This window comes from Pomacea canaliculata, linkage group LG3 (genome assembly GCF_003073045.1).
Source record: "Pomacea canaliculata isolate SZHN2017 linkage group LG3, ASM307304v1, whole genome shotgun sequence".
NCBI lineage: Eukaryota > Metazoa > Mollusca > Gastropoda > Architaenioglossa > Ampullariidae > Pomacea > Pomacea canaliculata.
In genome coordinates this window covers 21,624,285-21,640,432 of record NC_037592.1, presented here as the reverse complement: position 1 = coordinate 21,640,432, position 16,148 = coordinate 21,624,285, and the positions used below count along the sequence as shown (strand labels likewise).

General features: G+C 41.7%; 1 protein-coding gene across 2 annotated transcripts in view; it reads right to left on the bottom strand.

Annotated features, from left to right (window-relative positions):
- Positions 1–45: 45 nt before the first annotated feature.
- Positions 46–16,148, bottom strand: part of LOC112558631 (ubiquitin carboxyl-terminal hydrolase 38-like) — a 31,720-nt gene continuing 15,617 nt past the window's right edge. For both annotated transcript variants that reach the window (XM_025229200.1, XM_025229201.1), the window contains exons 2-12: positions 10,470–10,655; positions 9,451–10,004; positions 8,973–9,195; positions 8,707–8,808; positions 8,106–8,264; positions 7,707–7,903; positions 6,499–6,592; positions 5,660–6,121; positions 4,108–4,335; positions 2,375–2,959; positions 46–2,252 (exon numbers count right to left, since the gene is read on the bottom strand). In XM_025229200.1, coding sequence (XP_025084985.1) covers positions 2,091–2,252; positions 2,375–2,959; positions 4,108–4,335; positions 5,660–6,121; positions 6,499–6,592; positions 7,707–7,903; positions 8,106–8,264; positions 8,707–8,796 — 1,977 coding nt within the window. In that variant the 5' untranslated portion in view covers positions 8,797–8,808; positions 8,973–9,195; positions 9,451–10,004; positions 10,470–10,655 and the 3' untranslated portion in view covers positions 46–2,090. The remainder of the gene's footprint in view (positions 2,253–2,374; positions 2,960–4,107; positions 4,336–5,659; positions 6,122–6,498; positions 6,593–7,706; positions 7,904–8,105; positions 8,265–8,706; positions 8,809–8,972; positions 9,196–9,450; positions 10,005–10,469; positions 10,656–16,148) is intronic.

The following is a 16,148-nucleotide window of genomic DNA, read 5'->3' as shown; positions in this document are numbered from 1 at the left end:
ATCTGGCTAGCAACCATCTCACACACAAATTCAATCTGACATTGCTATTTTTAATACTTTATTTTGGGATTAACAAGTTCTTGGATAACAGACTGAATACAAATCTCAAAGTTTATCAGATTTACGATTCCTACTGCCATTTTAAAATAGACTAACTGCCACTTACAGGGTTAAGAAAGCAGGTTAAAAAAAAAAAAGCATTGATGCAGAGATAACTAAATCTAGCCATTTTTAAAAAAAAAAAACTTTAAAAGTAAGGAGTGAGAGGACCAAATTACTACCCCAAAAAAGAATTCATTTGTTTTTGCAACAAATCTGGATTTCAGTTAGTGCATATCTGTGCGGGGTGGGGAGGGAAATAACAATTGCACATTAATGGCGTTGACCTCTCTTATAGTCATTAGGGTGCTAGAAGAACTAGCTTCATAAAGACATGAAATATCCAATTGACCTTATTTTTGTCACATGAAGAATAAATAGCTCTCAACTGTTCAGAGCTTGAACAAGAATTATAGCATTTGTATGCGTGGTATTTTTTTCTAAATGGGTTAAGGGTGTTACTTCAAAAGGCTGTAGGGGTTATTCTGTTTATTTCTGGGGTGCTTATGTCTCACTAACCATTTTGAAAGTGCATGTCTGCAAACCTGTTTGACACTGGTTTAAGGACATCATGATGTTTGTCTTGAGTTTCACAAACTACAGAATCAGTAGGAAGTTTAATGAAGTAAGAGATGAATCAGTTAAAGATATCTGGTACATTTAAAGAAAAAAATCAATTCTCATCTTTTGTGACATCACAAACATTTGAAGTATTGCACTCAAACAAGCATTTACATGTGTACCCTCTCTCACACACACACACAGATGTGTAAATACAAGTATTCACACATTTGCATGATGGCAAACCTACTGGCCATTTTTATGTCATCATTGTCTTGATGAAAAAATCTTTTATGGGTTCTTTTAATTGCTGCAAACAAACTCTGCTATATACACTCAGAAAAAAACAGTGCTGATTGAAAACTCCATCTTTGTAGATTCTCCACGGTCACAGGAGTAAGGTCTCTGTATTTTACACCAAGTCTGCAGCTGAGGGTATATCACAAGAGTACAGCCAGTAACTCCCAGTCCACGTGCAAAGAAAGAACAGTGTGTCTGAGATGAGATTTGAACTCTCTATTCTGGCAACAAGCTGTTCAGCCAACCTAGTACATGATGGTACAATGTTTTACATTATCATACCAGCAATCCTTACAGAAAATAAAACTCTGGCAATGTACATACTGCTATACCAACCAGAAAACTGTTGCACACAGTAAGCTGGAATACAGTGACTGCATAGTAACAGTAGCTACTCTCATCACTACATGTAACAAACAGTCCCACTAATAACACCACTGGTGGAAAAGACAAACAGATAACTAAGAGCATATCCCATCTCTTCTTTCCACTCATACACCCTCTATAAAAAAAAAAAAATGGCTATGTGAAACACCCAAACCCGTTTCTATTTTCTGAGTAAAAATCCAGCAAAGTAGCTGATGGAAGCAGAAATGTTTGGCAGCAAACAGATGCAATCTAAAGTGAGACATTACAGTTCAGTTTAATGGTATACTTTAAAATGTACAAAGTAAAAGGTTTTTTCTTTTTTCACTGCTGCCAGAAAGCAAGCTCTGTCATGATGTGTACATTTGTATGAACATCATGATGTATTTACATTCTAATTAGTAGGTTTTTTTTCCCTAAGATAATGTGTATAATATAAAGTATAACTAACTAAAATTCTCAACTGATGCCAGCTTCCTTCCTTTGTCACAACTTTCATTTCCAAATACAGTGAACCACTTTCATCTTTAAATACAGCAAACAGCTTTCATCTCCAAATACAGTGAACAGCTTTCTGGAACAGGCATGACATGCAGCTACAAGATTCTCTTTATGATGTCTGTCATTGCTGCACATACTTTGTTGGTGTTCAGCTGGCATTAAACACAGAATACATCAAGAGAACCACCAGCTCAATGATATTCACACACGTTGCACATATTTCACTTGAGGTGTTCTCAAGTGCTGGAAAACACAGAGCAAACCTAGAAGACAAACCGTGCACCTGAAGAGTCAAATCCACCCAGTCCTCCACCACCACAGCTGCCTGGTGGTCCCTGGTCAGAATCAGGGTCTTCCCAAAAGGTAAAAGGGGAACTTGAAGACTGACTTCGGGCTGATTTTGCTTTGGCAGTCTGTTCTTGCTCCTAAAACAGGTCAGATGTCATGCAAGTTTGAATACAAGTTAGAATTTATAATGCTTGATAATGACATACAACAGTCAGGAGTACCAATTTTCACTGATTATCATATAAAATCTTATTCTCACCTTCAAAAACTGGATGTTGTCTTTGGAGACAGTCTCTCGCAGGTCAGCACGAAGTGGTGGGTCTACCACAGACGATGCTTCATTGTAACCTACATTTAGTCTTTTATACACAAGCACATAGGGAGTGTCCTTGGTGAACCGGTGTGATATTTGCTGGAAGGAAGAAAATGAGGCATGTGACACTCGATTGTCATTAAACATGAACCATTTGTCTGGTAGGAGATCAACCTCCAGTTCTTTGGCACAGTCTTCCAAGTCACCTCTCGACCGACTTTCTTGTACTAAAGCTGCTCCCTTCATGCTCTCCAGGCTGTGGATGACCGTGTTCACATCCCCGATGTCAGAATGGCGAGAATAACAGTAATAATGTCCACAATCAGAAGAGGCTCCAGAGTGCACCACCACAGAACATAGTCCATACAGCTCACAGTCATCAGGTGATGTACCAGGTGGCAAGTTTTGAGGCATGTATTCAAGCAGCGTTTTGTGGTGCTCTCCACATTTTGAAGAAGCAGTGATACAGGGAGATCCATTTTTCTTTACAGGAATGGCCAGTGTCCGTGGATAGATGACTTCCTGGAACACCTGAAACAATTCAAACACGCTCCCTTTTAATTTCAGTTTCTGTGCCAAATGCAGTGACATCATTTTTCTTCTTTAAGTTCTTCAAGCTCTAAGTCTAACAGTCATTATTGAGGGCATGGCAACAATACAATGCATGTATTTCAAATTCAGAAACGTACTGATGAGCTTGCACAGTACTGCTCAGTGGCACAATGTCATGACCACAGCTACACCCAACACACGCTACTTTTTTGGTAACAAAAGTGTCACAACAGCTGCGTCTGATGGCAGAACAGAGAAAAGACATCTGAGGGTTTTGTCACACCTGGATGATGAGAGGAATACTCTTTTTTTCTCCACCCTACCACCTGTGAGCAGAGCTAGTCACTGGTCAGTTGGGTGTGGTCTTCCTCTTAATTCAAGCTATTTGGTTATTGGTTAAAGGATGCTGGTGGTTTATTTGACACTGAACACCTCTTGTTGTACGTCATGTGTGTGAATGTATGACATTTAAGTAAGGGAACAAGAACTTTCTAGGTACTTCTTGTAATGTTGTCTGTGCGAGCACAGTATTTGGTCAACAGTTGACAAGTCTTCAGCTTTCTTTAATGCCAGGAAACTATTCTTCAGGATAGACTTGAGCCAGTAGGGAAAAGACTAAGGAGAAAGTCACGATGTTTGGAACCTTGATGCAAAAGGCTAGTTAGTGACAATGGACCATCAGGACTACCAGCGGTCATTATGGAAACTCTAAAGATTATGCAACCAAAACTAGATTGGCAGGAGTCACCTTTCTCAAAGAAAAAAAGAATGTATATTCGCCTGCACTCCAAAGCATAGAAGTTTGAAGGATTAAATTGCATCAAAGTGGTACATGACATTGCTCATCCCAGCATGTGCCACTGGCTGCTGTATAACCGTGGTGTATGATATGTCAGCCTGGCACATAATCTTTCCCCTGCAGGATTATATTAACATGGATGCTAAGAGTTCAGTCATGACTATCACCAACGTGCACAATCTGATGCCAAGGGAATGCTATTTTATGCAGAAGCATACATGAAACTCTAAATTGTTTAAACAGAAAATATATAATACCAAAACAGGATGATATTAACAACATGGCCAACGAAATAACTCAAACGTTGGATACAAATGGTTTACTTTACCTTGGAGCGTGCTTGCAGCTGTGCATCATATGCAAAGCGCAGCAGGGTCAGAATCAAGTACTGTGGGGACTCAACAATGGTGTTAGTTCGTTCTCCATCCTGCAACTGGCCACAGCGGTCACACTGGTACTTGTTATCACCCTCCATGCGCTCGGTACTCAGGTAGTGATTCAAAAGCTCACTCAGACACACTGCTTGGCCTGAGTCTGCAGATTCTTCTTGTTTTATCTTGGATAAGGCAAAGCTTATTATCAGTCACAGAAATATGTATGTTTATGTGTGTGTAAATGCACACATATGAGAGAGAAAGATTTGCTACTTATATGAGATAAGTGAGAATTTCGCTTTTTTTAAAAACTTTTGAATCCTCAACTGAAAGAGGGGAAAAAGAGATACTGGTGAGTAAGATGCAGCGTTATCAACAAAGTGAGAACATAAATATTTCAACACCTGACAAGCAACAGCTCTTAAATTTTATTAGATAAATGTTTCATCAATTAAATTTTATTATTTCTAATGTAAGTCTCAGTCTCTAAAAGCAACATTTGCAGAAAGGGATACAATCCCATAAAAAGCTAGAAAATGTAATCGAAAATGGGATGAAATAAGACTGCAAAGCAGTGGACTAGGATGAGCCACTCAAAGCCCCAGTAAGACTTGTGAAGAACACTGATCCCACTAAAAAAGTTAACGGCATTGTTGAGTGTTTGAATCTCATTTTAAAGAGGCAAGTCATAAAGTAGCCACTTGAAATTGCCTCAAGAGGCGGCCTGGTAGAGTGGCATGGGGAAAGTGTTCCAAGCAGAGACCAGGCTTGCTGGCCAGCAGAGCGCAGTGCAGGGAAAGTGGAGTTAGAGTGAATCAGCCACTACACAAAGCCGGGGGGATGGAGTCTGGAGGGTAAGACAAGAAGCAAGGTAATCTGGAGCACAGTGACTGAAACATTTACAGCAAAGCCAGTGATAGCCAGTCAACCAAGTAAGCAAAGCAGGGACCTCACATGAAGCACAAATGTATACCAGTATGTATGCCAGCGGTGTTAGCAAGAGGTCATGAACTCCCTACTCACAGTGTATTCTAGCACAGAACTACGTATTCCTAACCGACTTCAACTACATCTAGCTGTAAGAACATTTACAGTTTTACCCTACTACTCTAATTCCCACAAACAGATCCTGTTTTAACTAACAACAAACCCAAAATTAGAAATGGAGCTCTGCTGCTACAATGCTTGCTTTTCAAAGGGTTTTCTGCCACTAACTACATTCTGATTACAGGTGAGATTGTAGACCTCCTTCTGGAAACAACATCTCTGAGAAGAATTCATCAAGGAGTTTCCGAACGTCCACTTCCTCCAAAAACAAACAAGTTGTTCCAGTTTAAAGTCTTTGGATTTGGATACAGCACCTGGCTCAACACTAAAGTTCATTCACAGTGAAGAAGAGAAAAGACGTCTTAACAAAAAGATTGCAAGCCAGGTCAGAAGGCACATCTAGAATTGCCCTTGTGGATTAATAAAGTTGTATTGTATCTGACACTCTGACCAACTCACCACTAAGCGTTGTTTGAGGATCTGACTCTGTGGTGCCTGGCCACCTCCTCCAACTAAAGACATAGGGGAGGCTGCCGATGCCAATCCACTGGTCCCAGACTGAGGGAAAGCCAATGGAATGTCAATGAAGCTTTCCACATTGTGCGACTCTTGCTTGCATGTAAGACACATCACTGTTGTCCGCACCTTCCCACCAAACATTTCCTTCACCAGAGAGAAACCTGCATTGCCCTGGCCCTCCTGTTGCAAGCTGTTGGTTGACGGTGACTTAATGGCTGCCAGCCCTATGAGACTGGCATCGCTTCCACACCGCACCACCTGCTTCTTCATCACCTTCAACTCCTGCTCATGCATCTCATCTAGCAAGAACTTTAGAAACTCAGAGCAGTCCTGCTGCTGGCCTGGGGTGAACCAAGACGGTCGTGAGGCTGCCAGGAAAGTCATAGGTGCTATTGCTGGCCTCTAAACAGAGAATAAAATCCACTTAAACAAACTGCTTTTTAAGTTGTAGGTCAACGATGAGAATGAGAATGAGAATGATAATGATAATGTAGACAATAAGGTAGAGATTGTTATGATGATTATCCTTAAATACATGTATGCATTACAGTTCTATGAGCAAAAACTAAAGACGATTTTGTGTAATAATTACCCTTTGCCTACGGAGCTGAAATCAAGATAAAAGCACAAATCTATAATACCATTATTATAAAAATGAGAAACCATCAAGGTTAACCATTTTTTCTCTTCTTAACTTTCCACACTGTAAAAAAAAGTGACTATAAACAAAATACAAGCTTGACAGAAAATTAATAAACAGAAAACACAGCAGCCTCTACCTGTGAAAAGAGGAGGAAAGCAAATACTTGCTGAAGGTGACTTAGCAGACCTTCTTGCGGTGATGGCACCCTTGCTAATACATTCCTGCGAAACCTGTTCAACAGAAAACAAGAACGTCTTTGCAACTATTGAAGCTGTGACATAGATTTCCACAGGCAGCATAGTGCCTGATGGCTGCAACATGCCCAAGAAATAACAAATCCACAAATCTATCACACTTTATAAAAAAATATTAATGATGATATCTTTACAAAAATGTAAAATAACCTGTTTCACAACCACAACATTTGGTGAGCCTACATTTTCGCAACTTTGACATCTGGCAAGCCTGCCTGCTCAACATGACTTGCAACTGACAGCAAATCAACCTAGCATTGATCTCTGTGCCTCTTCCCAAAATATGTTGCCAATGACAGACAAAGTAGACTTATCACAAGTTTGCTTTGGACATCAAATGGCATGACCAATTGCCTGTAACTTCCATAAGCTCATCTAAATGAAAATGTACTTAACTCTGCTTCTAATAACACAGCATCAACCAATCATGCATCAATCTTTCTGGATTGTTAGTGCTCAGAGCAAGCATGCAATTTATAAAACATTATCACTACTATTAGCATCTCTCAGTTACAATTAAATGTGTTTACAATGCCATATCTCATAATTTTCTGCACTAAATCATTAAGCCTGAATCTTCAAAAGCCAGATTTTGTCAGACCAGAAGATCTTGAACAAGAACTTTGTAATAGATTAAAATCAGCAGAAGCTCATCTCTAGAGTTCACAACAATTAAATAAATATTGGTGCTGTAAACTGACTACCCAACAATGCCATGGACTTGAGACTGTAAAATATAAGCTAATTACAGGGTGTAGAGAAGTTCAGAAATATGCACATCCATTATCGACTCTTAATCACAACAGAGTCACAATGCAGATACAGACCTGTCACCCTCAAGCTTTTAGCTGAATGATTATTTCTCTTGCACATCTTTCACCTAATCACTTAAACTGTAAAACAATGTAGTTTCAGCTATGTTTGAGTGGCATATATGAGTCACCTGACAAGCAATTTTGTTTTACTGAATTTGAAAGCATGAAATTAACAAAGAAAAGAGAAAGCAACAAGCAACTAATTCAGTCTCTCTCCTTTCTCTATCCCTCCCCCTCACCTCACCCACTCATGCCCCTAACATACAATGACTTACTCGTCACACATGAAGAGTGTTTGCAGAATGCTGTTCATGTAGCAAGTATTGCCTAGATTGAAAATGCCAGTTTTCCCAGTATCAGATTTCTCAATGTCACCAGGCATGACTGGTGCTTGCCCACCAGACTGCTGTGAACACCATCGATTGTCAGTCAGTCTGGACTGGATTTCCTGTGTGCTAGGGCATGGCACATCCTGAAAGCAACAGCAAGTCCAGACATTGTGAACAGATATAAGAAAGCACAACTGGATAATTACAGAACATGATCTGAAGAAAAATATTGAAAAGAATGTCCTTCAGGTCATAAAAAGGGTTCACCTGGTCTTATAAAATTACACATAATATGTCAATAATACTTGTATCTCAATGTGCTGGGTCCACCTGTCAGGTTCTTACTTTAATGAGGTCAAGGATAGGATCATAAAGATCTGGAAAGCCAGTGTGCAGGAACATCAGACAGTGGACAAGTGTAGCCAGGTGAGTTCTGCACTGCAGTGATGCTTCACTTCCTTCCATTGCCAAGGTGTTCAGAATGTTTGAAATTCTGCCCAAGATCTGAAACAAAGCATGATGGCACGTGTAAGTTAGCAAAACTGCCCTTCATGTGTCACCTGGCTTGGCCTGTGACTCCAATTTACAACACAGGCTATTGGATGCTTACATATATATATATCAAACATACATATATATATATACACACACAGATATCACACTCACCCCACACCCACCCACCTTCCAAACATCCCTCCCTCTTTGCATATACTACATATGTTAGTACAATTCTGCCATCATTTACTGAAACTTTGTATTTTAAAGCTTTCTGTGATTTATACGATGGGACATACATGCACCATTATTGTCTGTTACTGCCATAAGAACAAATATTTAAATCTAGATGATGCTGTAAATCCTCTTCACAAGTGTTGTAAATGCTAACCAGTCAACCAAGATCAGCAAAAGTACAACTGGCATTTTGAATTGAGCAAGAGGGACTCACCTTATGAAACAGGACAGGTGAGTGCTGGAAGCTGAGCAGCATGTGGCTCAAAACATTAAAGGCAGCTTTCCTCATGGGTGCATACTGCATCTTCTCTAGCACCTGGAGAAAACAGGTAAAAATCACATTGATGTAGCTGATCCTGTATTGACCCCCATGTTGCAAATTTTTTTCAATTATGTGGGCACACGTGCATGCACATTTTTATGTAGTCACAATAATAAACACATCTTAAAAGGATGAATATTGACAAGTATAATGTTTACCTGCTCAATCTTGTTAACACTGATGTTAATAAGGATGCTGTATTTCTTGGCTACTGCCAGCTCTTTGAGATAGCAAATGATCCAGTCATCAATGTCTCTGCATGTCGGCCATGCAAGCCAGTCAATTATAAACTGCAGGCTATTGTACAGCGCAGCATCAGAGATGTTAGAGTCTGCAACGAGAGACTTGACCGCATTTCGAACGACTTCCACGGGAATATACCTACAGACAAAAGAACCCTGGAATGTTTAAGCATGACTGATTTCCATTTAGTAACACTTCAACACACAATGCACTTGGTTTTTAATTTATTCTAATATGAGTCATCACACCATTGTTAATGATCTGCTACTTACAGTTCTACAGATAAAGGAAAAAGGGAAACAACAGATGGGTATGGTATAAAGCAGGTTTAACCATCAGGTCTATCCATATTTTAAGCTTGAAGAAAACTGCATTCTTTCAAGTTGTTCTCACCTAACAACAGCACCCAGGCACAAAGAAGGTTCAGGCCCTTCTGTTGCAGAAATGATGAGGAAGATTTCACGCAAGTGAGTCAATCAGAACTGATGTAGGCGTGTTGGGTTGTGACCATATCAACTGCAAAAACTCAGCCACAGCACTCACATTCTTGACAAACTGGCACACCAGCACCTGGTCGGACGGGATAGTGTTTGCCGCCAGAACCCTGAGGAGGGGCAGCGCCAGTCGTGCTGCCAGATCTCCTTTTGGAAGAAATTCTCTGAACTTGATCAGCATCTCTAGGAAGTACCTCACACACACAATGTTCGATGTTCTTGAATGAAGACTGCTGACTTGGCCTCTATGATTTTCAAATGCTGCTGGAAAACCTTTGTCAGCCCACTGGTTTGGAAAAGTGTCAGAACCTCAGATAAGAAAGGTGGAAGGTTGGCCTGGTTGTGACAAGGCTTGGTCATCAAGTTCACAAGCAGCTCTCGTGTGAAGAAGGACTCTAGAACTGGGATGTTGTTTTGTCCCCACACACTAAACAGTTTAAACCCTGACGAGACCTGTGCAAGAGAACATGTTACATTTAGTACTTTTCCAGAAGTACAGTCTCCTCTAAATGAAAATTTGTCAGTTAGACTTACTAAGTACTCTTTATCGCAAATGTTCTCCTGCACTCCTCTATGTTTATTTTATAATCATTTGGTAATCATAAATCATAGTTCAGTGCACTAATTTGGATGCTTGTGCACAGACAAACATGCAAGCACCAACACCTGTTTGTATGCACACACAGCATAAACATTACATCAGCCACTGTTCTGTTATACACATTCTATCATCCACTTTCTAAAGAACAAATTCTTCTAAAAGAGGCTAATGTATGCATGAACATGTGCATCCACACACACGATTTATATACATAAAACATGTTTTATATATAAAACATAAAACATCTAAAGAGGTAACTTTTACTGCAAGTGGTCAAATAACAGTTCAATATCTAGAAGTAAACCACAAGAAGTGACCTGAAGTTCTGTGGTGCCATGCAGAATCCAGTTCATAGACAGCTGTAGCACATTGCGAACATCAGTGACAGAGTGCTGTGCCTCTCCCTGTTCCGTGATCTTGAGAATGAGCTCTCGTTTGAATGAGTCTGGATGACTGGAGGCCAGCACCCCTTCTAATATGTGGTCCATGCTCTCCACCTCGTGCTGCAAACAACAAAATGACATTTCCTTCTCATTCTACCTGGAATGTCTAAGCCGGAACAATTCTCTCATTCAGCAGGCTGGCAAAGAGAAAATACTTCTATCTGAATGAATTGAAATCTAATTGCCTTTGGAGTCTTGTGGTATGTTTATAATAGTCTCCTTATTTCTGACCATTACATACAGTGGCATAAATTCATCCAGCATATCTTCTACTTTGGCTTCAACATATCAATTACAACTCAAAACTTAAAAACAAAATTTATTAATGTTGATGAAAGAAAGTAATCAAGGTAAATGACATAACTCTTTCTCTCTCACACTCATATACACAGACAAAAGGATCTACACATGTGCATGGTAAACATCATTTGCTTTTTTCCTATTTCAAAACACAAACTTGAAACTATAATTATTATCTCAATAAAACAATTTTTTCCCAAAATACTTTGTTCAGTACCTTGTTTGTTATACAGGCAAAAGTAATATCATCTTTAGTACATGGCTCACTCACTGTACCCTCTTCTACTTCCTTCCACCCTCCCCTTCGGATCTAGCCTTAAATAGAAATTGTCTTTTTGGGAAACTTAACTTCTATCATATCATAGAATTAATATCTGTTGTGAACTAGAAAGATTTCTTCAACAGTTACTTCTCTTCAGTTTAGATATGACAACTTATGAACTGACATTTCCAAATTACACTGTGTTCATGTCACACAGGGTTGTGACTCACCCATTGCGTGACTCACCCATTATAAAAAATAGTTGATTGTTGGGGACATATGTTGGGGGCTCAGAGTCCGATTGTGTTATCTTTGCTAGCAGTTTTGTATGTACATGTCAGCATGGATGGCGGAGTGTAAGTGTGAGTGTAATCAGCTCAAGGGTAGATACTCAATTACATCACCTCTGTCCATTTCATGTACCTATTTCCAAAGGATCACAACACATACACAACCCTGAATCCCATTTTCTCCTTTCCACAAAGACCTCATTTTTATGTTATAATGGTGAATAGCAGACAGTGCAGGTACTGAATGAGGTAACTGCATACTTCATACGTCCTGAACATTCAAGTCTGGCTTTATGTTTTCTAAACTTTCTACATCATTTTAACAATCACATCACAAGCATAACTACTTTACCAGTAAGTGGCCCTATATATATATTGAAGCTTTGTAAAGGTACTTTATCAAGGGCGCTGTGGATGCAACTATCACAAGAATTAAGGTAAGCAATCAAGCCAGACTATGCTATGACCTAAGTCAGCTTGTCGGTCTTAGCTCATAAATAATAGGTAAGCACTCGTCAACCACTTGCCCTGACAAAACACAGCCCGGCCTTTTGATCTTAGGGTTAGGGTTAAATAATCGCCGTCGGTAACAGTTTTCTGCTGGTTTGTTGTTGTTTTTAGGAGGAGGGGGTGTTGCTGTATCGGCGAATTCAATGACATGTGACGCGCGGTCTGCGAAGACGCAATGTGCGTGTGTCGTACTTTGGTGACGTCAGCGCTACGCAGGTCGGGTAGTAACGTGACGATGACGAGGTAATAAGCCGCGACTGGCGCAAAGGTTAATGACTTTAACCTCAGGCTGCCCTCCAATAACTTTTTACGGAAAGAAAAGAAACATTCCTACTGACTTTTTAAGCTGTAGTTTATGACGGTTCCTCGCTGCACCTGTCCGCTGGTTTGATTTTTCTCTTTTAAAGAGGCACGTGACGAACACGAGGTTTAGTCGTGTGGGCAGACTCCCCTTTCCCCCGGGAGGCGCTGACGCACTTCATGACCTGCTTGCGAACTGCGTGGTAGTGGACGGGAATCTGTGCCTTAGTTATTCTTGTGAGTCTAGACAATTAAGTAGACAGAGAAATGTTGCACCACACTGACCTAAAGAATGCTTAAAAAAAAAAAGTGTGGGAGTTTCTTTCCACTAAAAGATCCCAAGCTCGGTACATTTTCTTACCTGCACTCTTACTTTCTGAGGTCATGACAACAACTGCCGATGATGTGGAAAGGTCGACAGGGTGTGGGATAAAACAGACCCTCCAAATGGAGGACACTTGCGGTTAATCGCCAAGAATCCCGTAAACACTTACATTAAATCATCGCCGGCGTGCATTTACAACTGTAAACGAGTGCGTGCTTGCTTATGAACGGTCATAACGTTTTTGACAGACTTTTAACACCACACTTATGAGAACACTACAAGTCATGAAGATACTATGCTACCAGAAGATTGGACACAACCATCGCGGTCCCCCGTGAAGAGGCAATAGCTGCACGCAAAGAACCTGAGTCATGACAGTGGTAGCAGGCGCTGCTGGAGGATGACTAAGACTTTATGAACATCTACTACTATGAAGCCAGTTTGTGGTGAGGGTGGTTGTGTTAGTTGAAGCATTACGACAATGGTGATAGATGCTCAGAGGGCTTAAGGTACGGCTTTTTTTTTTTTTTAAAAACTCTACTCGTCTATGTGTTACATGTCGCTGTTCACACAAATTTCACAAAAGGATGTCCCCATCAATCACATGCACCAGGGAGGGTAGCACCCACCCACCGCTGTCGCTTATTTCAAACAAAACAAAAGCTACCAGCACATCTCCACAAAGGTTCGCAACCCTTGTGAGGGAAGCTCTCTGACCAATACACGGAAGTGGAGTTAGGCCAGAACGAAGTCTTTCAGCTCCAGACATAGGTGAGATGCTAACAGAGAGCACCACATGTGTATGTCGTTGTAGTTACTAACCTGTGTTACTTCCAATTTTGATAATACAATTGTCTTAAGTCTTCATGAGGTTTTTTTTTTTTTTTTTTTTTTTGGGGGGGACGCATTATGTAGAGGGAGAGGGGAAGTGGGAGACATCTATTTTGGGTAGGGATGCAAAAGAATGAGTTACACTCATTTTATCCCGTGACCTATGACCCGCTGCTGTCTCAGCACAGCGCCCATCACCCTGGAACAATCTGGTGACGGTAGTCGGCGCGCGTTTGAAGGTTACCTTAGTCTGGCTCCACTGAAAACCTCACATGGGGTGAGCTGGTCCCTCGTGACAGATTTGTCTGTACGCTAGCACGTCTGTGACCGTGCACCCTGTCACCATGTGTCTCGTCTAACGTCTTTTACGATGCGCAGTCCCGCTGACATGTCGCTTTGTATGCCGCCGGCTGCCTCCACTGCGCTTGTCACAGGACGACGTCCGACTCGCTGTGACATTGTCAACTGATGTAACCGACAGGTGGCCCCCATCTCGCAGTCTGGTGAGAAGTCGTTACCTGTCAGCAGTGTCGTCTTAGCACCTTCCACTAACTCACCCATTTTCTTACCTGTCGCTCATTCTCTCCCTCTCCCTGGTGTTGATTGCTGGCGATGTTGTGAATGGTGTACTAGTATGACGTAGTACATTGCGGAGCTCGCTGATCACTGGTGCGAATCGCGTACTTAGTTACCGGACAATTGACGGATGCCTTTTGGGGATGAAATTTACAGATTAGCTCTATATCGCCTATATCTATCGTTATCTACATTCGGTTTGGTCTTTAAAGGCCAATAGTTCCTGGTGAGAATCTGCGGTCGTCCTGCTGGCGAGTTAAAGTGTGACAGTTGAGACGGGTGGCATACGGGCACAGAAGAGAGGGCGTGACCGCCACCCAGTCCACCACAAAAGGTCACCCGATCAGCAGGTCTGTCTGTTTGCTGAGGGACTGCACCCGTTCGCTATAAGGAGGTCAGGAGTCTTCGTCTTTCATCCCCCGAGTTCACCTTCGCCTCCATCTTTGAGCATGCAAGCCACGCGACAATTGAAAGTCGCCTTCGCCTCACAAGTACACTTGAAGCCAGCAATGCAAATAATAGATTAGGTCCCTCAAACGTGTCTACAAACGCGAACACACATCAGCCGCCGTTTAACAAATCGTTGTGCGACATGTAAATGTGACAAAAAGCAGGGTGCATTTTGTGAGCAAGCCAGCAAGTTTACCAGCTAAGGCGGCCTGGACATGACGAAATGCTGACAACCAGCTGACATGTAATACATAAAATATGTTCGTGCTGAAAAACGTTCACCACATTTAGACGACAATGTCGTCCGCGCCCTAGCTATTTCCCCCCCTCTCTCTCTCACTCACACAGAGTATTGTCCTAGTACAAAATACTTGAGTTTGGCAGCTTGGTTGGCTATAAGTGCAACCTATTTATTGCTAACCGCACTCGATACACCTCAGAAAGGTTCTTGGCCTTGTCATTAGTGGTGAACTCTCAAGAAGGTTAGCAGTTCGGGTGTCTAGAAAATTCCCTTTGTCTGCCTTGCAGTGATGGTACCTGATTTATAAGGGGATGTAAAAGGCGGCGAAAGGACAGGGCTCAACATCCACATGCTTTACTACTTTCAGTTCATAGGCCCCTAAAATGTGGGACTTCAGACTTTTAGTTCTGATCCCATTCTGGAAATCACCATACAGCAATGTCGTGAGCGAGTGAACACTAGTCAGCAGGCCGCGCACGTGACTAGTCACAACCATGAACATGCAGTGATTGTGACGTAGTGAAAATAGCGTGGTCTGAGTTCCAACCCACAGGGGGAGGCGCAGGGTGGGGAGACCCAGACAGACACGGAGGACATCAGTCCACAGAGAGGCGGAGGCAGCTGGCATGACATGGTCCAGACTAGAGAGGGACGCCCAGAACTGGGTCCGATGACGGGGTGTGGTTGTTGCTCTATGCTCCACTGGGAGCGAGCAGGAATAAGAGTTTGAATGATGAATGGCAAGACCAGTGTGCGCCGCATGCGAACCAAGGTGTTTGTACCAAAGCTAGTGAGTAGCTGAGGATATATGGTAGTGGCAGCCAGTACAACGACTCAACGACCCCAGTATCTGCTGCTTGCATTTTCCCACCCACCAAAAAAAAAAAAAAAAGAAAAAGAAAGAAAGCCAATAGCGGGTATAGAGAGGTAAAGCGAGGGTAAGGTCGGGACTCGTGTCGACCTGCCGTTAAACAGCGAGGATAAACTAATCTGGGGAAGACACGCTTATCTCCCTGCTCTTATTTTTGTTAATCACAGATTTTCTTATTGTTGACTATCTCTTTCTAAATGAGGAATCAATCAGATGATTGGAAGGGCAGCTACAATCCTCACCTGTCATATCACTCGTGTGTGGAGCTGGCGATCAAGACGAAGAAGGTCTGTTAGTCTTTAGCGCTGAACGTATGCTGGATGTTTCCTATGTCAGGAACTATGAACGTTCTGAGATCAGGCAGACACATGACTAAGTTGTTAACATGTATACTGTATATACAGCATACATCAGGCTCTTCTCTGTATCAGTATGTTCACGTTTGATTTCTCTGAACCTCTTTGAACTCCCTGACCACGAAACACTGATGCAAAGCATCCGGCCATGCATTATGTGACTGAACTGAAACTCGCACCCACGTTGACGAGGTGAACAGTCCAAGCTGTAAACTACTTGAAACAAGTAAAAGTGCAATCA